Source organism: Chiloscyllium punctatum, chromosome 46 (assembly GCF_047496795.1).
Source record: "Chiloscyllium punctatum isolate Juve2018m chromosome 46, sChiPun1.3, whole genome shotgun sequence".
In the NCBI taxonomy this organism is placed as follows: Eukaryota; Metazoa; Chordata; class Chondrichthyes; order Orectolobiformes; family Hemiscylliidae; genus Chiloscyllium; species Chiloscyllium punctatum.
In genome coordinates, this window is record NC_092784.1 from 64,496,741 (window position 1) to 64,520,223 (window position 23,483).

A 23,483-nucleotide genomic window follows, 5' to 3' on the forward strand; every position below is an offset into this window, starting at 1 on the left:
CCCCTCCCTCCCCCCCCCCCCCTCCCTCCCCCCCCCCTCCCCCCCCCCCCTCTCCCCCCCCTCCCTCCCCCCCTCCCCCCCCCCCTCCCCCCCCCCCCTCCCTCCCCCCCCCTCCCCCCCCCCCCTCCCTCCCCCCCCCTCCCCCCCCCTCCCTCCCTCCCCCCCCCTCCCCCCCCCTCCCTCCCTCCCCCCCCCCCTCCCCCCCCCTCCCTCCCCCCCCCTCCCCCCCCCCCCTCCCCCCCCCTCCCTCCCTCCCCCCCCCCTCCCCCCCCCTCCCTCCCCCCCCCTCCCCCCCCCCCCTCCCCCCCCCTCCCTCCCCCCCCCTCCCCCCCCTCCCTCTCCCCCCCCCTCCCCCCCCCTCCCTCTCCCCCCCCCTCCCTCTCCCCCCCCCCTCCCTCTCCCCCCCCCCTCCCTCTCCCCCCCCCCTCCTCTCCCCCCCCCCCTCCCTCTCCCCCCCCCTCCCTCTCCCCCCCCCCTCCCTCTCCCCCCCCCCTCCCTCTCCCCCCCCCCTCCCTCTCCCCCCCCCCCCTCCCTCTCCCCCCCCCTCCCCTAACCCCCCTCCCCCCCCCTCCCTCCCCCCCCCTCTCCCCCCCTCCCCCCCCTCCCCCCCCTCCCCCCCCTCCCCCCCTCCCCCCCCTCCCCCCTCCTCCCCCCCCTCCCCCCTCCTCCCCCCCCTCCCCCCCCCCCTCCTCCCCCCTCCTCCCCCCTCCTCCCCCCTCTCCCCCCTCTCCCCCCTCTCCCCCCTCTCCCCTCTCCTCCCCCCTCTCCCCCCTCTCCCCTCTCCTCCCCCCTCTCCCCCCTCTCCCCTCTCCTCCCCCCTCTCCCCTCTCTCCCCCTCTCCCCCCCTCCTCCCCCCTCCTCCCCCCCTCCTCCCCCCCTCCTCCCCCCTCCTCCCCCCTCCTCCCCCCCTCTCCCCCCTCTCCCCCCTCTCCCCCCCTCCTCCATCCCCCCCTCCTCCATCCCCCCCCCTCCTCCATCCCCCCCCCTCCTCCATCCCCCCCCCTCCATCCCCCCCCTCCTCCATCCCCCCCCTCCTCCATCCCCCCCTCCTCCTCCATCCCCCCCTCCTCCTCCATCCCCCCCCCTCCTCCTCCATCCCCCCCCTCCTCCTCCTCCTCCCCCCTCCTCCTCCATCCCCCCCCTCCTCCCCCCTCCTCCTCCATCCCCCCCCTCCTCCTCCATCCCCCCCCTCCTCCTCCATCCCCCCCCCCTCCTCCTCCATCCCCCCCCCCCCCTCCTCCATCCCCCCCCCCTCCTCCTCCATCCCCCCCCTCCTCCTCCATCCCCCCCCCCTCCTCCTCCATCCCCCCCCCCTCCTCCTCCATCCCCCCCCCCTCCTCCTCCATCCCCCCCCCTCCTCCTCCATCCCCCCCCCCCTCCTCCTCCATCCCCCCCCCCCTCCTCCTCCATCCCCCCCCCTCCTCCTCCATCCCCCCCCCCCTCCTCCTCCATCCCCCCCCCCCTCCTCCTCCATCCCCCCCCCCTCCTCCTCCATCCCCCCCCCCTCCTCCTCCATCCCCCCCCCCCCTCCTCCTCCATCCCCCCCCCCTCCTCCTCCATCCCCCCCCCCTCCTCCTCCATCCCCCCCCCCTCCTCCTCCATCATCCCCCCCCCCCTCCTCCTCCATCATCCCCCCCCCCCTCCTCCTCCATCCCCCCCCCCCTCCTCCTCCATCCCCCCCCCTCCTCCTCCATCCCCCCCCCCTCCTCCTCCATCCCCCCCCCCTCCTCCTCCATCCCCCCCCCTCCTCCTCCCCACCCCTCCAACCTCAAACTCCTCCAACCTCCCTCCTCCTCCAACCCCCACCTCCCTCTCCACCCCACTCTTAATGCCTCCCACTCCCCTTTCCCCACACCCTCGTTTGTGCCTCCTCTCCCCTGTTGCTCCCATACCCCTTGCTCCCCTCACCTCCCACACCCACAACTTCAGCCCCCACACACTCCCCATCCCCATAATTTTCCCATTCTCTTTAACTGACATTTTCTAACGGTTTCACTTCTAAAAGGGGAGTTACTGGATGAACCAACTGCCATTGTTAACGGTTTCAACTCGTATTTCAGCTTCAGCCGTCATCGACGTGGATACTCAGGTGAGTTGCTCTTTAAAACCATAATATGTGGGAGCAGAAATACTTATTTTGCCTATTGAAACTGCTCTACCATTCAATGAGATCTCAACTGATCTGAAAGTTCCACAACTCCCTCACTTCTCCAACATTTCCCTGTAATCTTTGATTCTCTTACTGATTAAAAATATCTATCTTAACCTTGTATATTAATGATCCAGCCTGCTGCAGTAAAGAATTTCTTACCTTCTATACCTTCAGATGAAATTCCCCCTCATCTCTATCCTAACTGGGTGACGCCTTACTCTGAGTATATTCCATCTGTCCTTGACTCTCCCACAAGGGGAGCAGATATGTAGTCAGATACTGGAAGGCATGAAAAAATGCAGAGTAGTTGTGGTGGGTAACTTCAACTTTCTTCTTAATGACTGGGACTGCCTTTGAACCAGAGTTTCGGATGAAGAGCAATTTGTTAGATGTGTCCAGGAGGGCTTTTTGAGACTGTATGTTGACAATCCAACCAGAGAGGAGGCCAAGTATTGGTATTCGGGAATGAGTCAGAACAGGTGATTGATGTTTCAGTAGGAGTGCATTTTGGGCTTAGTGACCATAACTCCATAAGATTTCAAGAAATCATGGACAAGGACAAGAGTGGTTCTTCGGTGATGCTGCTTAATTTGACAAAGACCAAATACACCCAAAGTAGATAGGAATTGGGGAATATGGATTGGGAGCTGTGAGTCAATGGCAAATCTACATCTGGCATGCAGGAAGTTTTAAAGACCAGTTGATTAGAGCGCAGGACATGTCACGGCGCTTTAAAATTGGAGGAACGGAATGGCAGGATTCTGGAACCAAGGGAACTTGTAAGCTTAGAGGAGAAAGTGAGGACTGCAGATGCTGGAGATCAGAGCTGAAAATGTGTTGCTGGAAAAGCGCAGCAGGTCAGGCAGCATCATCGGAAGGGAAGAGCGCCTCATCTTCCGCCTAGGAACCCTCCAACCACAAGGGATGAACTCAGATTTCTCCAATTTCCACATTTCCCCTCCCCCCCACCTTATCTCAGTCAAATCCCTCGAACTCAGCACCACCTTCCTAACCTGCAATCTTCTTCGTGACCTCTCTGCCCCCACCCTCACTCCGGCCTATCACCCTCACCTTGACCTCCTTCCACCTATCGCATTTCCAACGCCCCTCCCCCAAGTCCCTCCTCCCTACCTTATATCTTAGCCTGCTGGACACACTTTCCTCATTCCTGAAGAAGGGCTCATGCCCGAAACATCGATTCTCCTGCTCCTTGGATGCTGCCTGACCTGCTGCGCTTTTCCAGCAACACATTTTCAAATTGTTAGCTTATTCAAAGGGTAAAAGGAAGCATACGATTGGTCTAGGCAGCTACAAAGCGAAACCCTTGAAGATTATAGAGAAATTAGGAAGGACCTAAAATGCTGAATTAGGAAGGCTAAAAGGGGCCATAACATGTCTTTCGCAAACAGGATCAAGGAGAATCCCAAGATTTTGTATACATATATTAGAAGAAAGAGGGTAGTAAGGGAAAGAGTAGGCCCCCTTAAGGACAAAGGAGGGAAGTAATGTGTTGAGCCACAAGAAGTGGGAGAGATCCTTTTGAGTACTTTGTTTCGGTATTCACTAAGGAGAAGGACGTGACTGATGTTGAGGTCAGGGATGAGTGTGAATATCTAGAGAATGTCAATATATTGAAGGAGGAAGATTTGGGTCCTAAATTACATTATGGTTGACAGTCCCCAGGGCCAGATGGCATCCATCCCAGGTTACTTTGAGAGGTAAAGGAAGAAATAACTTGGGCATTAGCAAATGTCTTCATATCCTCTTTGACCTCGGGCGAGGTTCTAGGGGACTGGAGATTAGTCAATGTTGTTCCTTTGTTTAAGAAAGGAATCAGGGATAATCCAGGAAATTATAGGCAGGTACGTCTGATGTCTGTGGTGGGAAGCTCTTGGAGAAGATACTAGCAGACAAGATATATGCACATTTGGAAGAAAATTGTCTAGCTATTGACAGGCATTATGTATTTGTACAGGGAAAGTCATGTCTCACCGACTTGATTGAATTTTTTTTTAAGATGTGACAAAAATAATTGAGGAAAAGGCTGTGGATGTAGTTTATATGGATTCTGAGTGGGCTGGCTAGATGGATGCAAAACTGGGTAGATGACGGGGTAGCGGTGAAAGGGCATTTTTCAGAGCAGAGACCGGTAACTAGTGGTGTTCCGCAGGTCCTCTGTTGGTAGTATATATAAATGATCTGGAGGATAACTTGGGTGGTCTGATTAAATTTGCAGATGACATGAAGGTTGGTGGAATTGCTGATTGTGTCGACGATTGTGAATGGATACAACAGGATGTAGATAGATTGGGCGCAGAAATGGCAGATGGAGTTTAATCTAGACAAGTGCATGGTGATGCATTTTGGAGGATCAAATTTAGGTGTGAGTTATACTGTGGATGGCAGAACTCTTAGGAACATTAATATACAGACAGATGATGTGCAGGTCCACAGTTCCCTAAAATTGACAACACGTGGCCAAGGTGATTGAAAAGGTACATGTCATGCTTTCCTTCATTGGCTGAGCCATGTTGTAGCTGTATAAAACACTTAGTAGGCAGTATTGTGTGCAGTTTTGGTCGCCACATTACTAGAAGGATATGGAAACTTTGGAGAGACTGCAGAGAAGGTTCACCAGAATGTTGCCTGGTCTCGGCATTGGAAGAAAGGTTAAAAAGACAAGGATTGTTTTCACTGGAAAAACGACAGCTGAGAGCAGGCCTGATAGAGGTCTACGCAATTATGAGAGGCAGGATGAGTAGGGTGGATAGTCAGAGGCTTTTTCCCCAAAGTTGGAGTTTCAGTTACAAGAAGGCACAGGTTCAGGGTGAGAGGGGGGAAAGTTCAAGAGGACTGTGTGAGGGAAGTTTTTCACAGAGACTGGTAGGAGCCTGAAATACACTGCTAGAAGAGGTGGTGGCAGCAGACACGTTGGTGACATTTAAGAGGCATCTGGATGGTTACATGAATAGGGAGGGAATAGAGGGATATGGACTGAATGAGGGCAGAAGGTTTGTTGTTTAGATTAGTTAGGGCATGATGATCGGCACAGACTTGGAGGGCCCAAGGGCCTGTTCCTGTGCTGTACTTCTCTTTTGTTCTTTATTATTTGAAATATCCTTTCAAGGTTTAACTGGCATGCTCCCGAAGAATCTTGTATGTTTCAATAAGTCAACCTCTCATTCTTCTAAAATCCAGCGAGTCAGCCCAATCTATTGAATCTTTTCTCATAAGACAGTCCCTGTTATACTTAGGATCAATTGAGTGACTCTTCTGTGGACCGCCTCCAATGCCAGTATACCTGTCCTTAGATAAGTGGACCAAGTTTCACAGTTTGCATGGTGTGGTCTGAGTAATTTCAGCGAAGTCTCCCTATTGTTGTACTCTCTTTTCTGTGAAATAAATATCAACATTGGAATTGCCTAGCCTTTTGCCAGCTGAACTTAAATCACAGAAAGCTCAGATCTATGTGCACAGGTCCCCAAATCCCCCATGTTGCAGAGTCTTAGACTGGAGGACATAATCTCAGAAAGGAATTGCCCACTTAAAACAGGTGTGGAGGACTTTTTTCTCTAAGAGTAGCAAATCTTTATCTTAAAGAGCTGTTAAATTTGTTTGTTAAGTATGTTCAAGACACGGATTTTTATATGGTAGTGAAATAAAAGGTGGAACAAAAACAGAAATTGTTGGAAAAGCTCATCTGTTCTGGCAGCATCTATGAAGGGAAGTCAGAGTTAATGTTTCAGGTCTGGTGACATTTCCTCAGAACTGATGATAGCTGGAAAATATGGGTTTTTACGCAGAAGAGGGAGGAGGGGAAGTGGTAAGCAGTAAGTTGATAGGTAGGGATAGAGCCCAAAGAGCGAAAAACAATTGGACAGACAAAGGAGTGCATAACCATCAGGCAAGGAGGGTGAATAGCTGATAATAGAGACAGTTAGTGGCTAAGAATGGGTTGTGTGTAATAGCAGACTTTGTGATTTCAATAACCTTTGAGCTTGAACTCCCCATGTCTTAGCTCCCCCCTCGCCCACTAGGCCTTGTAATAACACACAGTCTGCTATTCATTGATTCCAGTTTTGCTAGGGCTCCTTGATGCCACACTGTGTCGAATGTGACCTTAATATCAAGGGCTGTCACTCTCACTTCACACCTAGAAATCAGCTCTTTTTAGTCCATGTTTGAACCAATGGTGTCATAAGGTCAGGAGATGAATGGCGTTGGTGGAATCTAAATTGGGCATCACCAAGCAGATTATTGCTGAGGTGCTGCTTAATGACAGTACTGATGACGCCTTCCATCACTTTACTGATGATCGAGAGGAGACTGATGGAGCTGTAGTTGACCAGGTTGGATTTGTCCTGTTTTTTGTGTACAAGAAATGCCTGTGCAATTTTCCACATTGTTAGGCATGTGCTAGTCGTAGAGCTGTCCAGCATGGAAACAGACCTTTCGGTCCAACTCGTCCATGCTGACCAGATATGCAAAATAAATCTAATCCCATCTGCCAGCATTTGGCCCATATCTTTCTGGACCCTTCCTATTCATATAACCACCCAGATGCCTTTTAAATGTTGTAATTGTACCAGTTTCTACCACTTCCTCTGTCAGCTCTTCTATACATGCACCAGCTTCTGCATGAAAAGGTTACCCCTTGAGTCCCTTTTAAATATTTCCCGTCTCACATTAAACCTTCGCCCTCTAGTTCTGGACACCCTACCCCAGGTAACTATCCTTGCTTATTCACCTTATCCATGTCTCTCATGACTGTATAAACCTCTCTAAGGTCATCGCTCAGCCCCAGAGAAATTAGCCCCAGCTTATTCAGTCCGTCCTGTAATGATGCTGCCTTTAACAAGGTTATGTTATCTTTGTTTTTTTTCCAAGAGGGGTCATAAAGGTAGACATTCTGATATGTCTGGAAATATCTATTTGAAAAGGCTTTTAAGTTTTTTTTAAAACACTTATACAATGAACGGGGAATGGCCAGTGCTCCAATTTTAGGGGTTTTTCTGGTTTGGTTTTAGCAGGCAGTCTGTTTGAAGCTGCTGGTCAAAAAAAACAGCTGGGGAGAAAGTTCCCTGATTCAACAGAGGTTTTCTGGCTTACTCCCTGACATCACTCCTATAAGAACTTATGTTTGATTTACCATTTTTTGCTGAGGGGGCGGTTATTGGGATGTTGCAGGAAATCAGAAAAACTCTTCAATAAGTTGCCTTTTCGTGTGGGTTGGGTTTTCAAATAATAATGTTATTCTAAATTCTGTTTTCTTTTCAAAGTTTGTGAGAAGATTTGTAGCTCGGGTGCTCTTTGTTGTGGTTCTGTTCGCCGAGCTGTGAATTTGTGTTGCATACACTTCGTCCCCTGTCTAGGTGACATCCTCAGTGCTTGGGAGCCTCCTGTGAAGCACTATAATTTCCTCTGGCATTTATAGTAGCTTGTCTCTGCCGCTTACGGTAGTCAGTTCCAGCTGTCCGCTGCAGTGGCCAGTCAGACTACTACGACCACTAGGACTCATAACAGCACACAAACCAACAGCCACTCTCAGACAACAACTCACCAGCACAAAGGACCCGATACCCAGCATGAGCAAAACCAACTTAGTGTACAAAATCCCATGCAAGGACTGCACAAAACACTACATCGGACAAAAAGGAAGACAGCTAATGATCCGTATCCATGAACACCAACTAGCCATGAAACGACATGACCAACTATCCTTAGTAGCCACACACGCAGATGACAAGCAACATGAGTTCGACTGGGACAACACTACTATTATAGGTCAAGCCAAACAGAGAACAGCCAGGGAATTCCTCGAGGCATGGCATGCATCCACAGATTCTATCAACCAACACATCGACCTGGACCCAATATACCGGCCACTGCAGCAGACAGCTGGAACTGACAACCGGAAGCGGCAGAGACAAACCACTATAAGTGCCGGAGGAAACCTCACAGAAGCGCTTCACAGGAGGCTCCCAAGCACTGAGGATGTCTGTTTTCTTTTGTTAGTGTGTACAATGAATTCTGTTTTGCTTCAAGCTGAGTGGTTGGGCCAGCTGCATCACTCCTGGAACATATACCTTACACCTGCTTAACACCACTAGAAAAGTTGGGGTCTGGGCTGCCTTCTTGAAATGTTTTGAGGGGTTGTGGCCTGGTCCATAACACACTCTATAGCTCAAACCGTACAACCCTGGCAACATCTTTGCAAATCTTTTCTGAACCTTTTCAAGTTTCACAACATCCTTCCAAAGCAGGGAGATCAGAATTGAATGCAGTATTCCAAAAGTGGCCAACCAATGTCCTGTACAGTCGCAACGTGCTGTCCCAACTCCGGTACTGAATGCACTGACCAATAAAGAAAAGCATACCAAATGCCTTCTTTACTATCCTATCTACCTGCGACTCCACTTTCAAGGAACTATGAACCTGCACTCCAAGCTCTCTTTGCTCAGTAACACTCGCCAGAACCTTCCCATGAAGTGCATAAGCCCTGCCCTGGTTTGACTTTACAAAACATAGCACCTCACATTTACCTAAAATAAACTCCATTGGCCACTCCTCGGCCCATTGGCCCCCTGATGCCTGAAACATTGATTTTCCTGCTCCTCGGATGCTGCCTGACCTGCTGTGCTTTTCCAGCACCACTCTAATCTAGACACCATCTGATTGCAATCCCATTAAATACTGTGAGGTAATCTTCTTTGCTGTCCACTATACCTCCAATTTTGGTGTCATCTGAAAACTTACTAATCACACTTCCTATATTCACATCTAAGTCATTTACAAAGAAAAGCAGTGGACCCAGCACTGATCCTTGTGGTACACAGCTGGTCCCAGGTCTCCAGTCTGAAAAATAACCCTCTACCACCAACCTCTGTCTTCTACCTGCAAGTGTTGCAACTCTACAGGAAGAGCTTGGCTAGGAGAGTGGAGCACACGTCTTCAGTACTTTATTGCTGGAATGTTGGCAGCCTTTGCAATATGCAATGCTTTCAGTTTCTTGATACAACATGGAATGCATCGAATTGGTTGAAGACTGGTATTGTAATGGTGGGGACAGCTTTATCTTTTGCACTGATGTGCTGTGCTCCTCCGTTATTGAGGACAGGGAGATTTATAGAGCCTCCTGTTCTGGTGAATTTAATTGTCTACCACCATTCCCAATTGGATGTGGCAGGATTTCAGAGCTAAGATCTGGTCCTTTTGTTGTGGAATTGCTTGACTCTATCATTTGCTGATTATGCTGTTTGATATTCACTATGTCCCTTCCTGTCTCACTCTGGGCACATTACCTAAATGTGCCTTGCAATACTGCTAATAGCTTTTATTTTATAAGCCTATTTATCCCATCCAAAATATTGAAATTCTGGTTCACCATCTCTACAGCCCTTGTTGTTTGATTTGCCCAGATACTGGTCCCAGTAAAAGGCAACTGAATTGTCTTCCACTAGAACAGTTCCTTTCTACCCCAATGCTGGTGCCAGTACCTACAAACTGAACTGAAACCCATTCTTCCCACACTAATCTTAGAGTCTTGCATTTACCTTCTTGACTGTATTTACTCTATACTACAACAACAACACATCATCCGTTCTGTCATCGCCATTAGGTTTTATTTAATTTATTAATGAATTACACTCATCCCTATTCCTTATACTTTATAGTAAATTAAATTAGTGTTTATGCCAGAATCAGCCTTATTCTCTACAAGTTATTTTTAAGAAAAAGAGAAAGGCAAAGACCAGAGACCTAAACACCATCTGAAGATGTTACTTTCACTGAAATGAAAGTTCTCTCATTCTTCAGCTTTTAATCTCTACCATTCACTTGCCTCTCTGGAGACTTTGTCTTACAGTACATTATTTAAAGCACCTCTTTTCACCTCTGCACTGAATTCACACTTTGAACTAATTTTACAGGTGTTATCACTTGGATTCTATCTCTGTCAGGCCAAATATCCACACACACTGACCGTACTCCTTCCTAATTGAATATTCCCCTCATTCCAAATCATTTAACCTCCCCCTGCCTTTTAATTAGCAGTGAGTTGATAGGTTAGGGTGACTGGGCAGGAAAGAGAAGTTGAGGCTGAGATGAGATCAACCGTGATCTTATTAAATGGCGGAGCAGTCTCAATGGGCTAACTCGCCTCCTATTGTCCCAGATCTTACGTCCTTCCCTCTTCCCTATTCCTCTCCCTCAATTTCTCTTCCCTTCCTCCTTCATTTACATCCCCACTACCTACCTACCTTCTCTTCCTTCCACCCTTCTCCCATTATCCTCCTCCCTCTGCATCATCTCCACCTCCCCTCCCATGCCTTCTCCTCTCCTTTCTCCTCTCTTCATTCTCCAACCCCATCCTCCCACCCCACCTTGACCTCCACCATTCCCCTCCTCCATAATTAACAATAAGAATGCTATTGAATTTCAAAGCGCAAAGGTTTAGATTCTGTCTTGCTGGCAGTGGTCGTTGCCTGGCACTTTTATGGCATGAGTATTAATGGCCATTTGTCAGCAGGAATCTGGTATTGTCCAATTCTTCCTGAACTTGTCTACTTCCCTTATTCTCACCAACAGTAACCATATATCTTTGCCATGTTATGTCCACCTCATATTGCCTTGTTACTGCTGCACAGGTGTTGCTACCTTTTGTACAGACAATGCTGTGCCATTTGCTGCAGAAGAAGGTCTGTCAGGAATCTTGGCCAATCCTGCTTCAAATGCCCTGGAAGGATTTTCAGATAAGGAATTGAAAGAGTTGGATAGTGAAGGCCGAGCCTTGATCACAAAACATCGAGTCAGGTAACTCATGCCCATTATTGTTAGATCTCAATGGGTAATGAAACTTGAAGTCAGGCCCTAGTATTCCTGGAATAGTGACAGATTAGAGATACAGATTTTCACAAATATGCAGAATCCTCCAATGTTTGACCCAAGATGAAAAAGAGCACAGACCAGATTTCTTAACAAGAATGACCATTTACACAGTCAGTTCTGCTATAACACAGATTCAACGCGTTTCTTCATGCAAATTGGCTTTAATGCGATTGAAGGATTTTGACTCTTGTTTGTAGAATGCAAACTTTCCTTATCTGTATTGGCTATAATGTGATTCTGACCCCATTAGTTTAAATGACACTGCTATTGTGCAAATTCCTTAACGCGAGGTCACACGAGAACAGAACTATCGTGTTATATCAGAATAATTAGCTACTCACTGCTGGCAGAATCTCCATTTATACACCTCCAAGGCTGCAATTCCTCTGTACTTTCTACTATTGCTTGAACCAGCAGCTGTATGAACAGCACTTACAATGTGTATCAGATTACCTGTTTTCAAAAACATGCAGTAATCCTTCAGTAATCATTGCTTTTAAGACTGCTCTTTTCCCATTTCAGTCCATGATTAAAAACACAGAAAAATAAAAGCTTTTCTATACCTTTTCTAACTTGTTAAGCTGGAAATAATTAAAGACACTTCGGTTTCAGTTTGCACTTGACAAATCCATGATTCACATGAACACAGAGTGCCAAATTTACTAAAAAGTCTTGGATCAATCAGATTCTCAGCTACATGTCCACTACCAATGGACATTTTTCACTTTCGGGAAAAATCAATGCTTAAAAGTCTTTGTTTTTCAACTTTAGAACATGTGAGGAGAAGGAAATAATGTTGACAGTGATTAATGTGTACTGTCCCCGTGCGGATCCTGAGATGGAGGACCGTCATCATTACAAGTTGCGTTTCTATCAACTGTTGGAGGCGAGGGCACAGGCTCTGCTGCAGGACGGAGGGTGAGAATGAGTTCTACTGAGTAGGTAGTGATGACCTTATAGCAGTTCTTGAATCTCTCCCTGTTTTACTGCCCCCAATTTCAGGCACACCCACCGCACCCTAATTATAAGACCCAATGGGCTCTCCATTGCCTATACAACCCAAACCCCATTGGGATCTCTGTGCCACATCACAAAGCCAATGAGTCCTCCCCTGGAAGCCCCCAATTCTGGTTGGTGGGGCCATGGATTACAACACAAGCCACCTTTTCCAATCTCAAGATGCCCATAATCCTTTCCTGTCTAATTGTCAGGTTCCCTGCCTAAGAACTACCTCGCACCCACTATGTGTTTGCCCCATCCTAGAATAACTTAGGCCAGCTCTCTCCCACCCTAACTGCTGAGCGAACTCCTGGGTGCTACAAGGAAGGAAGGATTTCCTACTAAGGTGGGTTCCTTACACTGCCATAGTCCCTACCTTTCAGCCAGTACTTCTCTGTAATATCTGATAATAGATTAAATAATTAGATTGATAAATGAGGGCATTCACAAGTGGGTAAGATTAAGTAATCAGTTCTTGGATTATTGTCTGTAGTTGTTAAGGTTGATTTAGTTGAAACAGTTCAAAATGCAGGAGATCTTAGCCCTGTGGAATGGTCTTCCTGCACTGTTGTAGTGTACAGGAAGTGTATTCAGCTGCGTGTCTTGATTTGCCACATGGAGTGCCTGGAGTTGCGGATGGACTCCGTATAGAGCATCCGTGAGGTTGAGTGTGTCATGGATAGCATGTTTAGTGAGCTGGTCACATCACAAGTAAGGACTATACTGATGGAGAAGGGTTGGGTGATCACTAGGAACACAAGCATGGGTAGGCAATGCAGGAGTCCCCTGTGGCCAGTCCCCTTTAACGGGTATACCACCTTGGATACTATTATTGGGCAATTGGCCTCTCTGGAAAGCAACAGCCACACCAATAACACTGCGACTGGCATTATTGTACAGCAAGGAGGGTCGAAGTGTAGACGAGCAGAAAGGACACGGCACTCTATATGCACAGATAGGTGTTCAAAGTTTGTGAGAAGATTTGTAGATCGGGTGCTCGTTGTTGTGGTTCTGATCGCCGAGCTGGGAATTTGTGTTGCGGACGTTTCGTCCCCTGTCTAGGTGACATCCTCAGTGCATGGGAGCCTCCTGTGAAGCGCTTCTGTGATCTTTTCTCTGTGATAGATGAAGGAAAGCCTGTCGATGTCACATACATGGACTTTAGTAAGGCATTTGATAATGTTCCCCATAGTAAATTAATGGAGAAAGTGAAGTTCACATGGTGTGCAGGGTGCTCTGGTTAGGTGGATAAAGAACTGGTTGAATAACAGGAGACAGAGTAGTAGTTGAAGGGAGTTTCTTGAGATGGAGAAAGGTGCCCAGTGGTGTTCCACAGGGGTGAGTGCTGGGGTCACTGTTGTTTGTGATATACATAAGTGATCTGGAAGAAGGTATTGTTGGTCTGATCAGTAAGTTTGCAGATGACACGAAGATTGTGAAGTAGCAGAAAGCATAGGGGACTGTCAAAGAATACAGGAGAATATAAATAGACTGGAGAGTTGGGTGGAGAAGTGGCAGATGGAGTTCAATCTGGGCAAATATGTGATGATGCATTTTGGGAAGTCTATTTCTAGAGTGAAATATACTGAAAAAGAGAAGAGTCTTGGAAAAAGTTGATGAATAGAGAGATCTGGGAGTTCAGGTCCATTGTACTCTGGAGATGTCTGCACAGGTAGGTCATGTTAAAATTATACAAGACTTTGTTTCAGCCTCATTTCGAATACTGTGTACAGTTCTGGTCACCACGTTACCAAAAGGATGTGAACACTTTGGACAGGGTGCAGAGAAGGTTTGTTGCCTGGCATGGAAGATGCTAGCTATGAAGAGAGGTTGAGTAGTTTGGGATTGTTTTCATTAGAAAAAAAGGAGAATTGGGGGTACCTGATTGAGGTTTACAAAGTCATGAAGGGTATAGACAGGGTGGATTGAGATGAGCTTTTTCCCAGGGTGAGGGATTCAAGATGAGAGGCCACGCATTCAAGGTGAGAGGTGAAACATTTAAGGGGGCTACACATGACACGTACTTTACACAGAAGGTGGTAGGTGCCTAGAACACTTTGCCAGAGATAATAGAGGCAGGCATAGTATATTCATTTAAGGTGTGTCTGGACAGATGCATGAGTAGGTGGGGATACAGATGCTTAGGAACTGGGCATTAGGTTTAGGCAGTGGATTTGGATCGGCTCAGGCTTGGAAGGTCGAAGGGCCTGTTCCTGGGCTGTTAATTTTCTTTGTTCTTTGGTCATGTTTTAGAAGTGACCTGTATAAAAAAAGGGGAGTAGTCAGCTCTCTAGCTGAGCTGAGCAGTTTTAGTTCAGTCTTGAACTGGTTGGGAATTCAACAAGGAACTGTGTGGAATCTCTCTCTGTGCTGTTCAACTTCAACCTGTAAGCATGTGTTCCATTTACACTGGTTTTTAAAGGGAGTTTGCTTATTGGGACTGTTGTGTATATTTGGAACAGCATAATTAAGTCTAGTTTGGATAGGCTGGGTTCTGTAGGGGTTCTTTATTCTGTTCTTTGTGTTTGATTGTGTAATTTTGTGAATAAATGTTTGTCTGTTTTAAAATGTAGTAGTCAACCTCACTAATGTGATCTGAGTAATTTTCACTGTACACTTAACAAAATAACTTGTAAAGTCAAGGTCTGAGCTGCCTGCTTAAGAATGTTTTGAGTGGTCTGGCTGAGTCCATAACATGTTTCACAATGAAAGTGACGTGGTGGATGGTGAATCCAGGATATGTTGTTTGAGAGTAAGACCGTATAACAAAATGGTGGTGTTAAGTGTTTTGTAAAGCATTACGGTGACAAATGCCCAGGATCTAATGTAGGAGGGAGATGAGGAAAGTGCTGGCCTTGTATGAAATCTTGGTATCCTTTTTAGTAAGAAGAGAGGTCCCAGAGACTGGAGAATAGCCAATGCTGTTCCTTTGTTTAAGAAGGGCAACAGGGATAATCTGGAAAATTACAGGGCGGGTGAGCCTTATGCCAGTGGTAGGAAAATCTTTGGAACATTTTGAAAAATATGGCCTTATTAGCGATAGGTAGCATGGCTTGTGGAGGGGAAGGTTGTGTCTCATAAATTTAATTAAGGTCTTTGAGAAAGTGATGAAGGACAGGGTGATAGTAATCAAAGGCCTTTCTAAAATCCCTCATGGCAGGCTAATACAAAAGGTAAAGTCACGTGGCATCCACGATGAGTTGGATACAGAACTGGCTGAATCATTGAAGACAGAGTAGCGATGAAAGGGTGTTTTTTTTTACTGCAATTCTGTGACCAGTGGTGTTCCTCAGGAATCAGTGCTGGGACACCTGTTGTTTTTAATGTATAAATGATTTAAGGGAGAATGTAGGTGGCTAGATCAGTAAGTTTATGGGTGCCACAAAGATTGGGGTGGTTGTGGATAGTGGATAGTTTAATCCACACTAATGTGAGGTGATATATTTTAGAATATCTTCTACTTTAGATGTAAGTATACAGTAAATGGTAGAACACTTAGAAACATCAACATGCAGGAAGATCTTGGTATAAAGGTCCATAGTTCCCTGAAAATGGCAACATGACGTGGATGAGGTGGTCATGAAAACATATGGCATGGTACCCTTCATCAGTTGAGGTACAGAGTGTAAAAATTGGCAGGTCATGTTGCAGCTGGATTGAACTTTACTTAGGTCACATTTGGAATATTGTGTTAAGTTCTCATCACCACATTGCCAGAAGGACATAGAGTCATAGTGTCCCTGCAGTAAGGAAGTAGGCCATTCAGCCCACCGAGGTAACATTGACCCTCCAAAGAGTATCCTACCCAGACTCTTTTCTCTCCCCCACCCTCCCACCTCCCAATCCCATTCCTGTAACCCGCATTTCCCATGGCTAATCTACTTAACCTGCACATCTCCAGACACTATTGACAATTTAGTCTGGCCAATCCACCTAATGTGCACATTTTTGGATTGTGGAAGGAATTGGAGCACCCAGAGGAATCCCATACAGAGGTAGGGAGAATATGCAGACTCCACACAGAACTGAACCTGGGTCCTTGGTGCTGTGAGACAGCCATGTGTGGAGGCTTTGGAGAGATTACAGGAATGATTTACCATAATGTTGGGTGGTTTTAGGGAGTATTAGCTATGAAGAGAGAATGGATGAACTTGTTTATTTTTACTTGAACATTGAAGGATGAGGGGTGACTTAATAGAACTTTACAAAATTATGCGGGGTATGGATATTCAAGAGTCTTTCTCCCAGGATAGAAAACTCAATTACTTGGGGACATGGGTTTAAAGTTAAAGTGCTTAAAGGAGCTGTGAGGGCAAATCTTTTACGTGGCGGGTCCTCAATGCCTGGAATGGGCTGCCAGAAGAATAATGCAGGTGGATACAATAGCAATATTTAAGAGGCATCTTGACAGATACATGAATAGACAGGGAATAGAAATATAGGAACTACATAGAAGCAGATGGTTTTTAGTTTCAAAAATCATTATGTCAGCATACTCTTGATGGGCCAAAGGGTTTGTTCCTGTGCTGTATGTTCTTTGCTCTTAAGGCGTGACCTTATAGAGGTTTATAAAATCAAGAGGGGCATGGATAGAGTATATAGACAAGGTCTTTTCCTTGGGGTGGTAGAGTCCAGAACTAGAGGTTTAGAGTGAGAGGGGAAAAAATTTAAAAGGGACCTAAAGGGGCAACTTTTTCACACAGAGGGTGGTGCATGTATGGAATGAACTGCCGGAGGAAGTGGTGGAGGCTGGTACAATTACAATGTTTAAAAGTATCTGGATAGGTATATGAATAGGAAGAGTTTAGAGGGATATGGGCCAAGTGCTGGCAAATGGGATTAGATTAATTTAGGATATTTGGTCGGCATGGACAAGTTGGACCAAAGGGTCTGTTTCCATGCTGTACATCTCTATGACTGTATGATATCCTAAAATTTGGAAATTTACTGTTTGATTTGGTTAAAGTTTTCAAGTGATGAAGGAAACCTAATATAATAGGTAGACCAAAACCACTGTTGGGTGAGTTGAGATCCATTGAGTATAGACTTCAGATGTCGGAGCTTTCAGAGCTGAAATTAGGAAACACTTGTATTCTCCAAGAGGGGAGATGTTTGCAATTTGTTTCTGCAAGTATCAGTTGTTAGTTTTACATTTTTTTTCTTGATAGAACTTTGTTAGGCAAAATGATCAGAGAGAAAGGCAGGTATTTGCAGTTACATCTCAGATCAGCTGCAAACTGCTGATTGACAGGACAGATCTGAGAGGCAGAATATCCCGCTGCAGTTTGAGTGTCAGAATTGAGGATGGAGCTGAATGGTCATCTCCTGTTCCTATCTAACAGACTGATTCCTAGCTGAATGGCCCATTGTGTTCCAATCAGTTCGGATTAATGGTTGGCTTTTGTTGCTGGTGCTGGTCTTGGGTTTTACTGCATTTTGCTCTTAACACTTGGTTTTCCCTGAAACAGGAATGTGATTGTTTTGGGAGATCTGAACACTGCACACAGGCCCATCGACCACTGTCAACCAGGCGATCTGGTAAGTCAACACAGCAAAATCTCATTGTAACTCTGAGAACATCCCATTGCCTGACGTCTCCATTCACCTTGTGGGAAAACTGTAAATCAGATGGGATAATCCTTATTATAGATTATCTCATTCATGTAAGGTTGTATTGTGAATGTAATATTGCTGCCTGGGAATTCTGTTATAAGTAACTCACCCTCTGATTCTTCAGAGGCTGTCCACCATGCAAGGGACAAGTCAGGAGTGTGATGGAATACTCCCCACTTACCTGAATGAGTGCAGCTCTAACAATACTTGGGAACTTAACACCAAATGGACAGAGAAGTCAGCATGATTGGTACCATATCCACTACCTTCAACATTTACCCCTTTCATCACTGATGCAGAGTGACAGCAGTCCATACAATCTACAAGATGTTCTGCAGTGACTCACTAAAGCACCTTGCAAACCTGTGCCCTCTGTCCCCTAGGTCAAGGGCAACACACACATTGGAACACTATCACCTGAAACTTCTTTCCTAACCAAGGATAAGCAAAAATGCTGACATTGCCAGCAATGCTCACATCTGTGAACCAATAAAAATAAATTCCAAATAATTGCACTCCTGTCCTTAGGGCTCTGCTATTCCCCTTTCCTCCAAGGGTCCTATGTTCTATTACTTAGTGTTTGTTACCTGCAGAATCAATTCAGTGAGTATCCAGATCGCGTGTGGATGGACAAGTTCCTGTCTTGTGCTTCTGATCAGTTGCAATTAAATGAAATCAATCAAAATTCTGACAGCAAATCAGGACTGGACTTGAGAGAGAAGAGCAGATATGGGCTTTTTGTGGATACGTTCCGTTTCTTCCATCCAACAGAGAAAGAAGCTTATACCTGTTGGCGAACAAGTACAGGAGCTCGCAAAACAAACTATGGAACAAGGATTGATTACATCTTTGTGAACAAATCCCTGGCAGAAACTGAATTGGAGAGCTGCATCCTGATGCCGGAGTTTGAAGGATCAGATCATTGCCCAGTCAAAGTGTTTTTAAAGAGCCACTGTGTCCCAGCCACTAAATGTCCTCCACTTTGCACCAAATACATGCCAGAATTCGCTGGTCAACAACAAAAACTTTCCAAATTCCTGGTAAATATTCAGGAAAATCAAAGCAGATTGGATTTCCAGAATTATGCAGAAACTAATCAGAATTCTATGTTGAATCCCCAGACAAAAAAAGTGAAACTGGATCAAAGACAAACGGGGAAAGGTTTAATGAGAAAGAAAGGAAAAAATGGTCGAAGCAATTCTCATCTCTCGAGAAATTTACTGCAGTTTTTCAAACCAGCTGACACTAATCCAGCTTCCAAGTTGAAAACATGTGATGCCGTGGGTCTCTTTAATAAAACTGCTCCCACTGTGACTGGGCAACAGCAAGCCGATAGCAAGGAAATTAAACAGGACATCCAGATAGAGAATCCACAAAGTTCATCACAAGCTATTTTTTGGAAGTCATTACTGAAAGGACAGCCTCCTCCCCCAAACTGTTCTGGGCATCGCGAACCATGTATGCTACGTGTTGTCAGGAAATCTGGGCCTAATCAAGGCAGGCAGTTCTATATCTGTCCACGCCCTGAAGGGTCTGCCTCAAACCCTGAATCGAGATGTAATTTTTTCCGCTGGGTGAACACAAGAAGCTGAATACAATAACATGGAGGGCAGGCTGGTAGAGTCAAGCAGTGGGAAAGAAATGGAGGCACTGGGAGAGAGTGGAGGAGGAAGGGAAGTAGTGACACAGGTGAGGGAGATGTTGGGGATAAGAGTGACTGGGAAAGGGAGGGAAAGTGGCAGAAAGAGAAATGAAGCTGGGGAGGGAGGGGTAGCAAAATGGGGACCGTAGGAAGAGTGGGTTGAGGACAGCATCCCTACTTTTGCATTGGGCACACGGGAGGGTGGGGGGTGGGGTGAAAGGATAGAAAGTGCTCCAATGTTCAAATGTTCAGTGAATTACCATTTGCTGTCAGTCTATATTTGTTTTTCTTTTTATAAAAATAATAAATTTTAATAAAAAATATGGATTTGAGCAGCAGGAACCTAAGCAGTCTTACATTGTGGAGCGAGAGAAACAGTTAACCTTTTGGGACCCAATATGACTTCATTTAAATTCTGAAGAAGAGTCGCTGGACTGAGCGGTAACTTACTCTCCATGGATGCTGCAAGATCTGTTGCATTCCTCCACCATTTTGTTTTTATTTTAGATCTCCAGCATCCACAATACTTTGCTTTTATTTATGTGTTTGTTATGACTGACAGGAGGTATTCATTAGTAATCAAGCCCAAATTCTCCAATAGTCTCACCTTTAGTATAAACATTGATGCAGTCACTAAAATGGCTAACTGATCCTCTTTGTGCTACTATTGAAAACAAAGTGACTTTCACCTAGTTTCATTATTCGACCCCAAATTAACCCATTTATTATAAACAAAACTCATTCTTAAAGGTGACAAAATTGGTTAACAGTGAAATAGTATCCAGAATTAGAACTACAGAGGAACCTCTATTATCTGAATGAGATGGAAGGGCACAATTCAGATAATTGATTATTTGGTTAATTGATTCAATGCCTTTCCTCTGGGGCTCTGAGTTTTCTGTTAAGTCTGCTCCCTGCTCAAGAGACTAGGCAGCAGCACACCGTGCACGAGCCCATGCCTATCCCCACCCTTGCCCCCCCATCCGTCCCCAACTCTGTCCAACACCACCCCCCATCTGCTCTTTCCCCCCCCCCCCCAAACCTATCCAACACCAACCCCCTTCCTGCCCACCCCTGCCAGTGCCACCCCCCCACCCCTGCCCACCTCCCAACCCTTTTCAACACTACCCCCCCCCCCCCCCCCCCCCCATGCTCACCAATCCCCTTGTGGGCAACCTTTTTGGGGGGGGGAGGGGAAGTCAGTCTTCAAATAGAGCGCACGTGCGTACGCGCACACACACACACACACACACACACACGTGTTTACTGCGACTTCTTGATAGATTCCACCTTTGCCCTGTACAGGACAATGTTGGAGAGATTATCTGGGGAAGTGGGGTTTAGGGTATACATCCGTGTAGAACTTCAGGGAGAGAGAGAGCACGGTCAGTCATTTAGAGACTGTTCCTGGGCTCCCATCAATGTCCAAGACTGTTCTCGGTAGCATTTCAGTAAGCCGAGTTCACTTTTAATCACTGTAAACAAAAGACGCAATCAGGTTGGACACACGTCTTTGGTGTAATGCTTCTATCGGCACCTCGAGATCTCCTCCGGATAATCCGAAATTCGTATAATTGATATTTCGATCATCTAGGTTCCTCTGTATATTTCTGTAATTCCAAATGTGTTCGTGTCTGTATAATAGTCTATCGTCAAAAGGATGTTTAAGAATAACAAAAGGGCAAAAATATTTCCTGTGAGCTAAGGGTTTGAAACCAAAGTATAGAGAATGCAGATTTTTCATAGTCCACTGAGTTTCTTGTTGATGAAATCAAATTACTGACAGCTGTAGACTAATGGAACAACTTCAGTATAAATTATAAATAAGCCTTTGTAAAGTGGCCAGCCTTCAACATTTCAGGATTAATGAGGTAGTCAGAAATACTGGTAATTAAAGCATAATTTCTTAATTTCCCTGTCTTTTGAACCCAGGCAAACAAAGCATGGAGCAGGTTTCTGTACTTAACAAAGTTTACTGTTTATTACAACTAAATAGATTCCAGCTACAGTTAGACAAATTCTTGGCAGTGTGGAGGAACAGTGGGATCTTGGTGTGCAGGTACATCGATCCCTTAAAATTGCCACCTAGGTGGACAGGGTTGTTAAGAAAGCATATGGTGTTTTGGCTTTCATTAACAGGGGGATTGAGTTTAAGAGCCGTGCGATCTTGTTGCAGCTCTATAAAACTTTGGTTAGACCGCACTTGGAATACTGTGTCCAGTTCTGGTCGCCCTATTATAGGAAAGATGTGGATGCTTTGGAGAGGGTTCAGAGGAGGTTTACCAGGATGCTGCCTGAAATGGAGGGCTTACCTTACGAAGAGAGGTTGACTGAGCTGGAAAATAGAAGGAAGAGAGAGGACCTAATTGAGTGTACAAGACAATGAGAGGCATAGATAGAGTTGATAGCCAGAAACTTTTTCCCAGGGCAGAAATTGTTAACACAAGGGGCCATAGTTTTAAGCTGTTTGGCGCAAAGTATAGAGGGGATGTCAGAGGCGGGTACTTTATGCAGAGAGTTGTGAGAGCATGGAATGCGTTGCCAGCAGCAGTTGTGGAAGCGAGGTCATTGGGGATATTTAAGAGACATGCATATGGTCACAGAAATTTGAGGGTGCATACATGAGGATCAATGGTCGGCACAACATCGTGGGCTGAAGAGTCTGTTCTGTGCTGTACTGTTCTATGTTCTATAATCCCCTTATAAAACCTCCACTACACAAACACAGACAAAAAGCATTACATGATTGGAAGTGAGGCTGGAGATTGCAGGATAATTTTTAGTTCCTCTGTGGTCTTTGGGGAAATGTCAGCAGAATGAAAAATGGCTAATGTGGTTCCACTTTGTAGGAAGAGTGATAGAGATGTACCAAGAAATTTTAGATGAACCAGACCGGTGAGTCTCATGTCAATGGTAGGGAAACTATTAGAGCAAATTCTGAGGGTGGAAATAAATGCCCACTTGAAAAGTCATGGGTTGATTAGGGTTTGTCAGCATGACTTTGTCAGAGGGAGGTAATGCCAAACAAATTTGTTAGAATGTTTTGCAAATATGATTGTTTGTGGATGGGAGATGTTTAGTTGGTGTAATTTATATGGATTTTAGCAAAGCTTTTGATAAGATCCTACATGGGACGCTGGTTGAGAATGCTGAAGCACATGGAATCAAAGAATATATGGTGAGATGGATCAGAAACTGGTTTAGTAATAAGTCACAAAGGATAATGGTAGAAAGATGTTCGAGTGACTGGAGGCCATGTGCCACAAGGATTAGTATGGGGACCCTTATTGTTTGTTAAATGCATAAATGATATATGAAAATATGGGGGAATGTTAAGCACATTTGCAGACAGCACCAAGATTTGTAGAGTGGTTGATAGTGTGCTGAGAAGAAGATACAGTTGGGTTAGTCAAAAGGGTAGACCAATGGCAGATGGTACTTAACCCTGGTAAGTGCAAGGTGATGCACTTTGGAAGAAGAAACAAGATAAGGAAGTATTGAATAAATGGCAGGACACTGAGTAGTTTAGTGGAACAGAGGGATATTATGTTCAAGCAAATGGCAGATGTTGAATGGTCACTGGCATCTGATGGAAGAGGCGATCGGTCTATCGGGGAGTGGTTAGAGTTTGAAATAGCTATTGGACTTTGTTGTCTGTAAAAGAATGGAATGAGGCTGTTCATGCTACAATTGGCGATTGGGTTAGGTTCCAGTGTTCAGGCAGACGATACATCACAGTCTCCCTTGTGATTTTCCAGTCACATTTTAGAGTTTAAAGAATCAAGCAAATGTGCTGTTTTTTTTGGCTCATGTTCAGCATTATTACTCATATAAAATAAGTATTTCTGCTGGTCAACATTGCCACATTACAATTCAGGGTTGAATGCATACCCATTGAATGGGTCTGATTGGTATCCTTTTGTTTACTTGCTTGTGTTAACAGTCCGCCAAGTCAGTCTTCTGTTTCATTCCTGAAGAATATCAATAACTGATGTTCATGTGATCCTATTCTCTGAATATCATTTGCTTCCATTCTTGGCACACTAGTTCCTCAGATTTTGTATTTCATGTCTGGAAATATAAGTAACTAGTGTTTATTAGTGAATGTAGGTGGTTAAATCAAGGTTAGTTGGGCAGAGGCATGTAAGTAATAGAATCAACGTGACCCAATGATAGGGTAGGTCAGGAGTT

General features: G+C 45.7%; 1 protein-coding gene across 2 annotated transcripts in view; it reads left to right on the forward strand.

The window, feature by feature from the left end:
- apex2 (APEX nuclease (apurinic/apyrimidinic endonuclease) 2) overlaps window positions 1-19,446 on the forward strand; it is a 20,089-nt gene extending 643 nt beyond the window's left edge. Inside the window, exons 2-6 of one of the 2 annotated variants that reach the window (XM_072564530.1) lie at window positions 2,006-2,089; window positions 10,819-10,963; window positions 11,810-11,956; window positions 17,506-17,575; window positions 18,244-19,446. In XM_072564530.1, coding sequence (XP_072420631.1) covers window positions 2,006-2,089; window positions 10,819-10,963; window positions 11,810-11,956; window positions 17,506-17,575; window positions 18,244-19,242 — 1,445 coding nt within the window. In that variant the 3' untranslated portion in view covers window positions 19,243-19,446. Of the gene's footprint in view, window positions 1-2,005; window positions 2,090-10,797; window positions 10,964-11,809; window positions 11,957-17,505; window positions 17,576-18,243 lie in introns of both variants that reach the window. The other variant, XM_072564529.1, reaches the window with a different exon arrangement.
- Window positions 19,447-23,483: the final 4,037 nt, after the last annotated feature.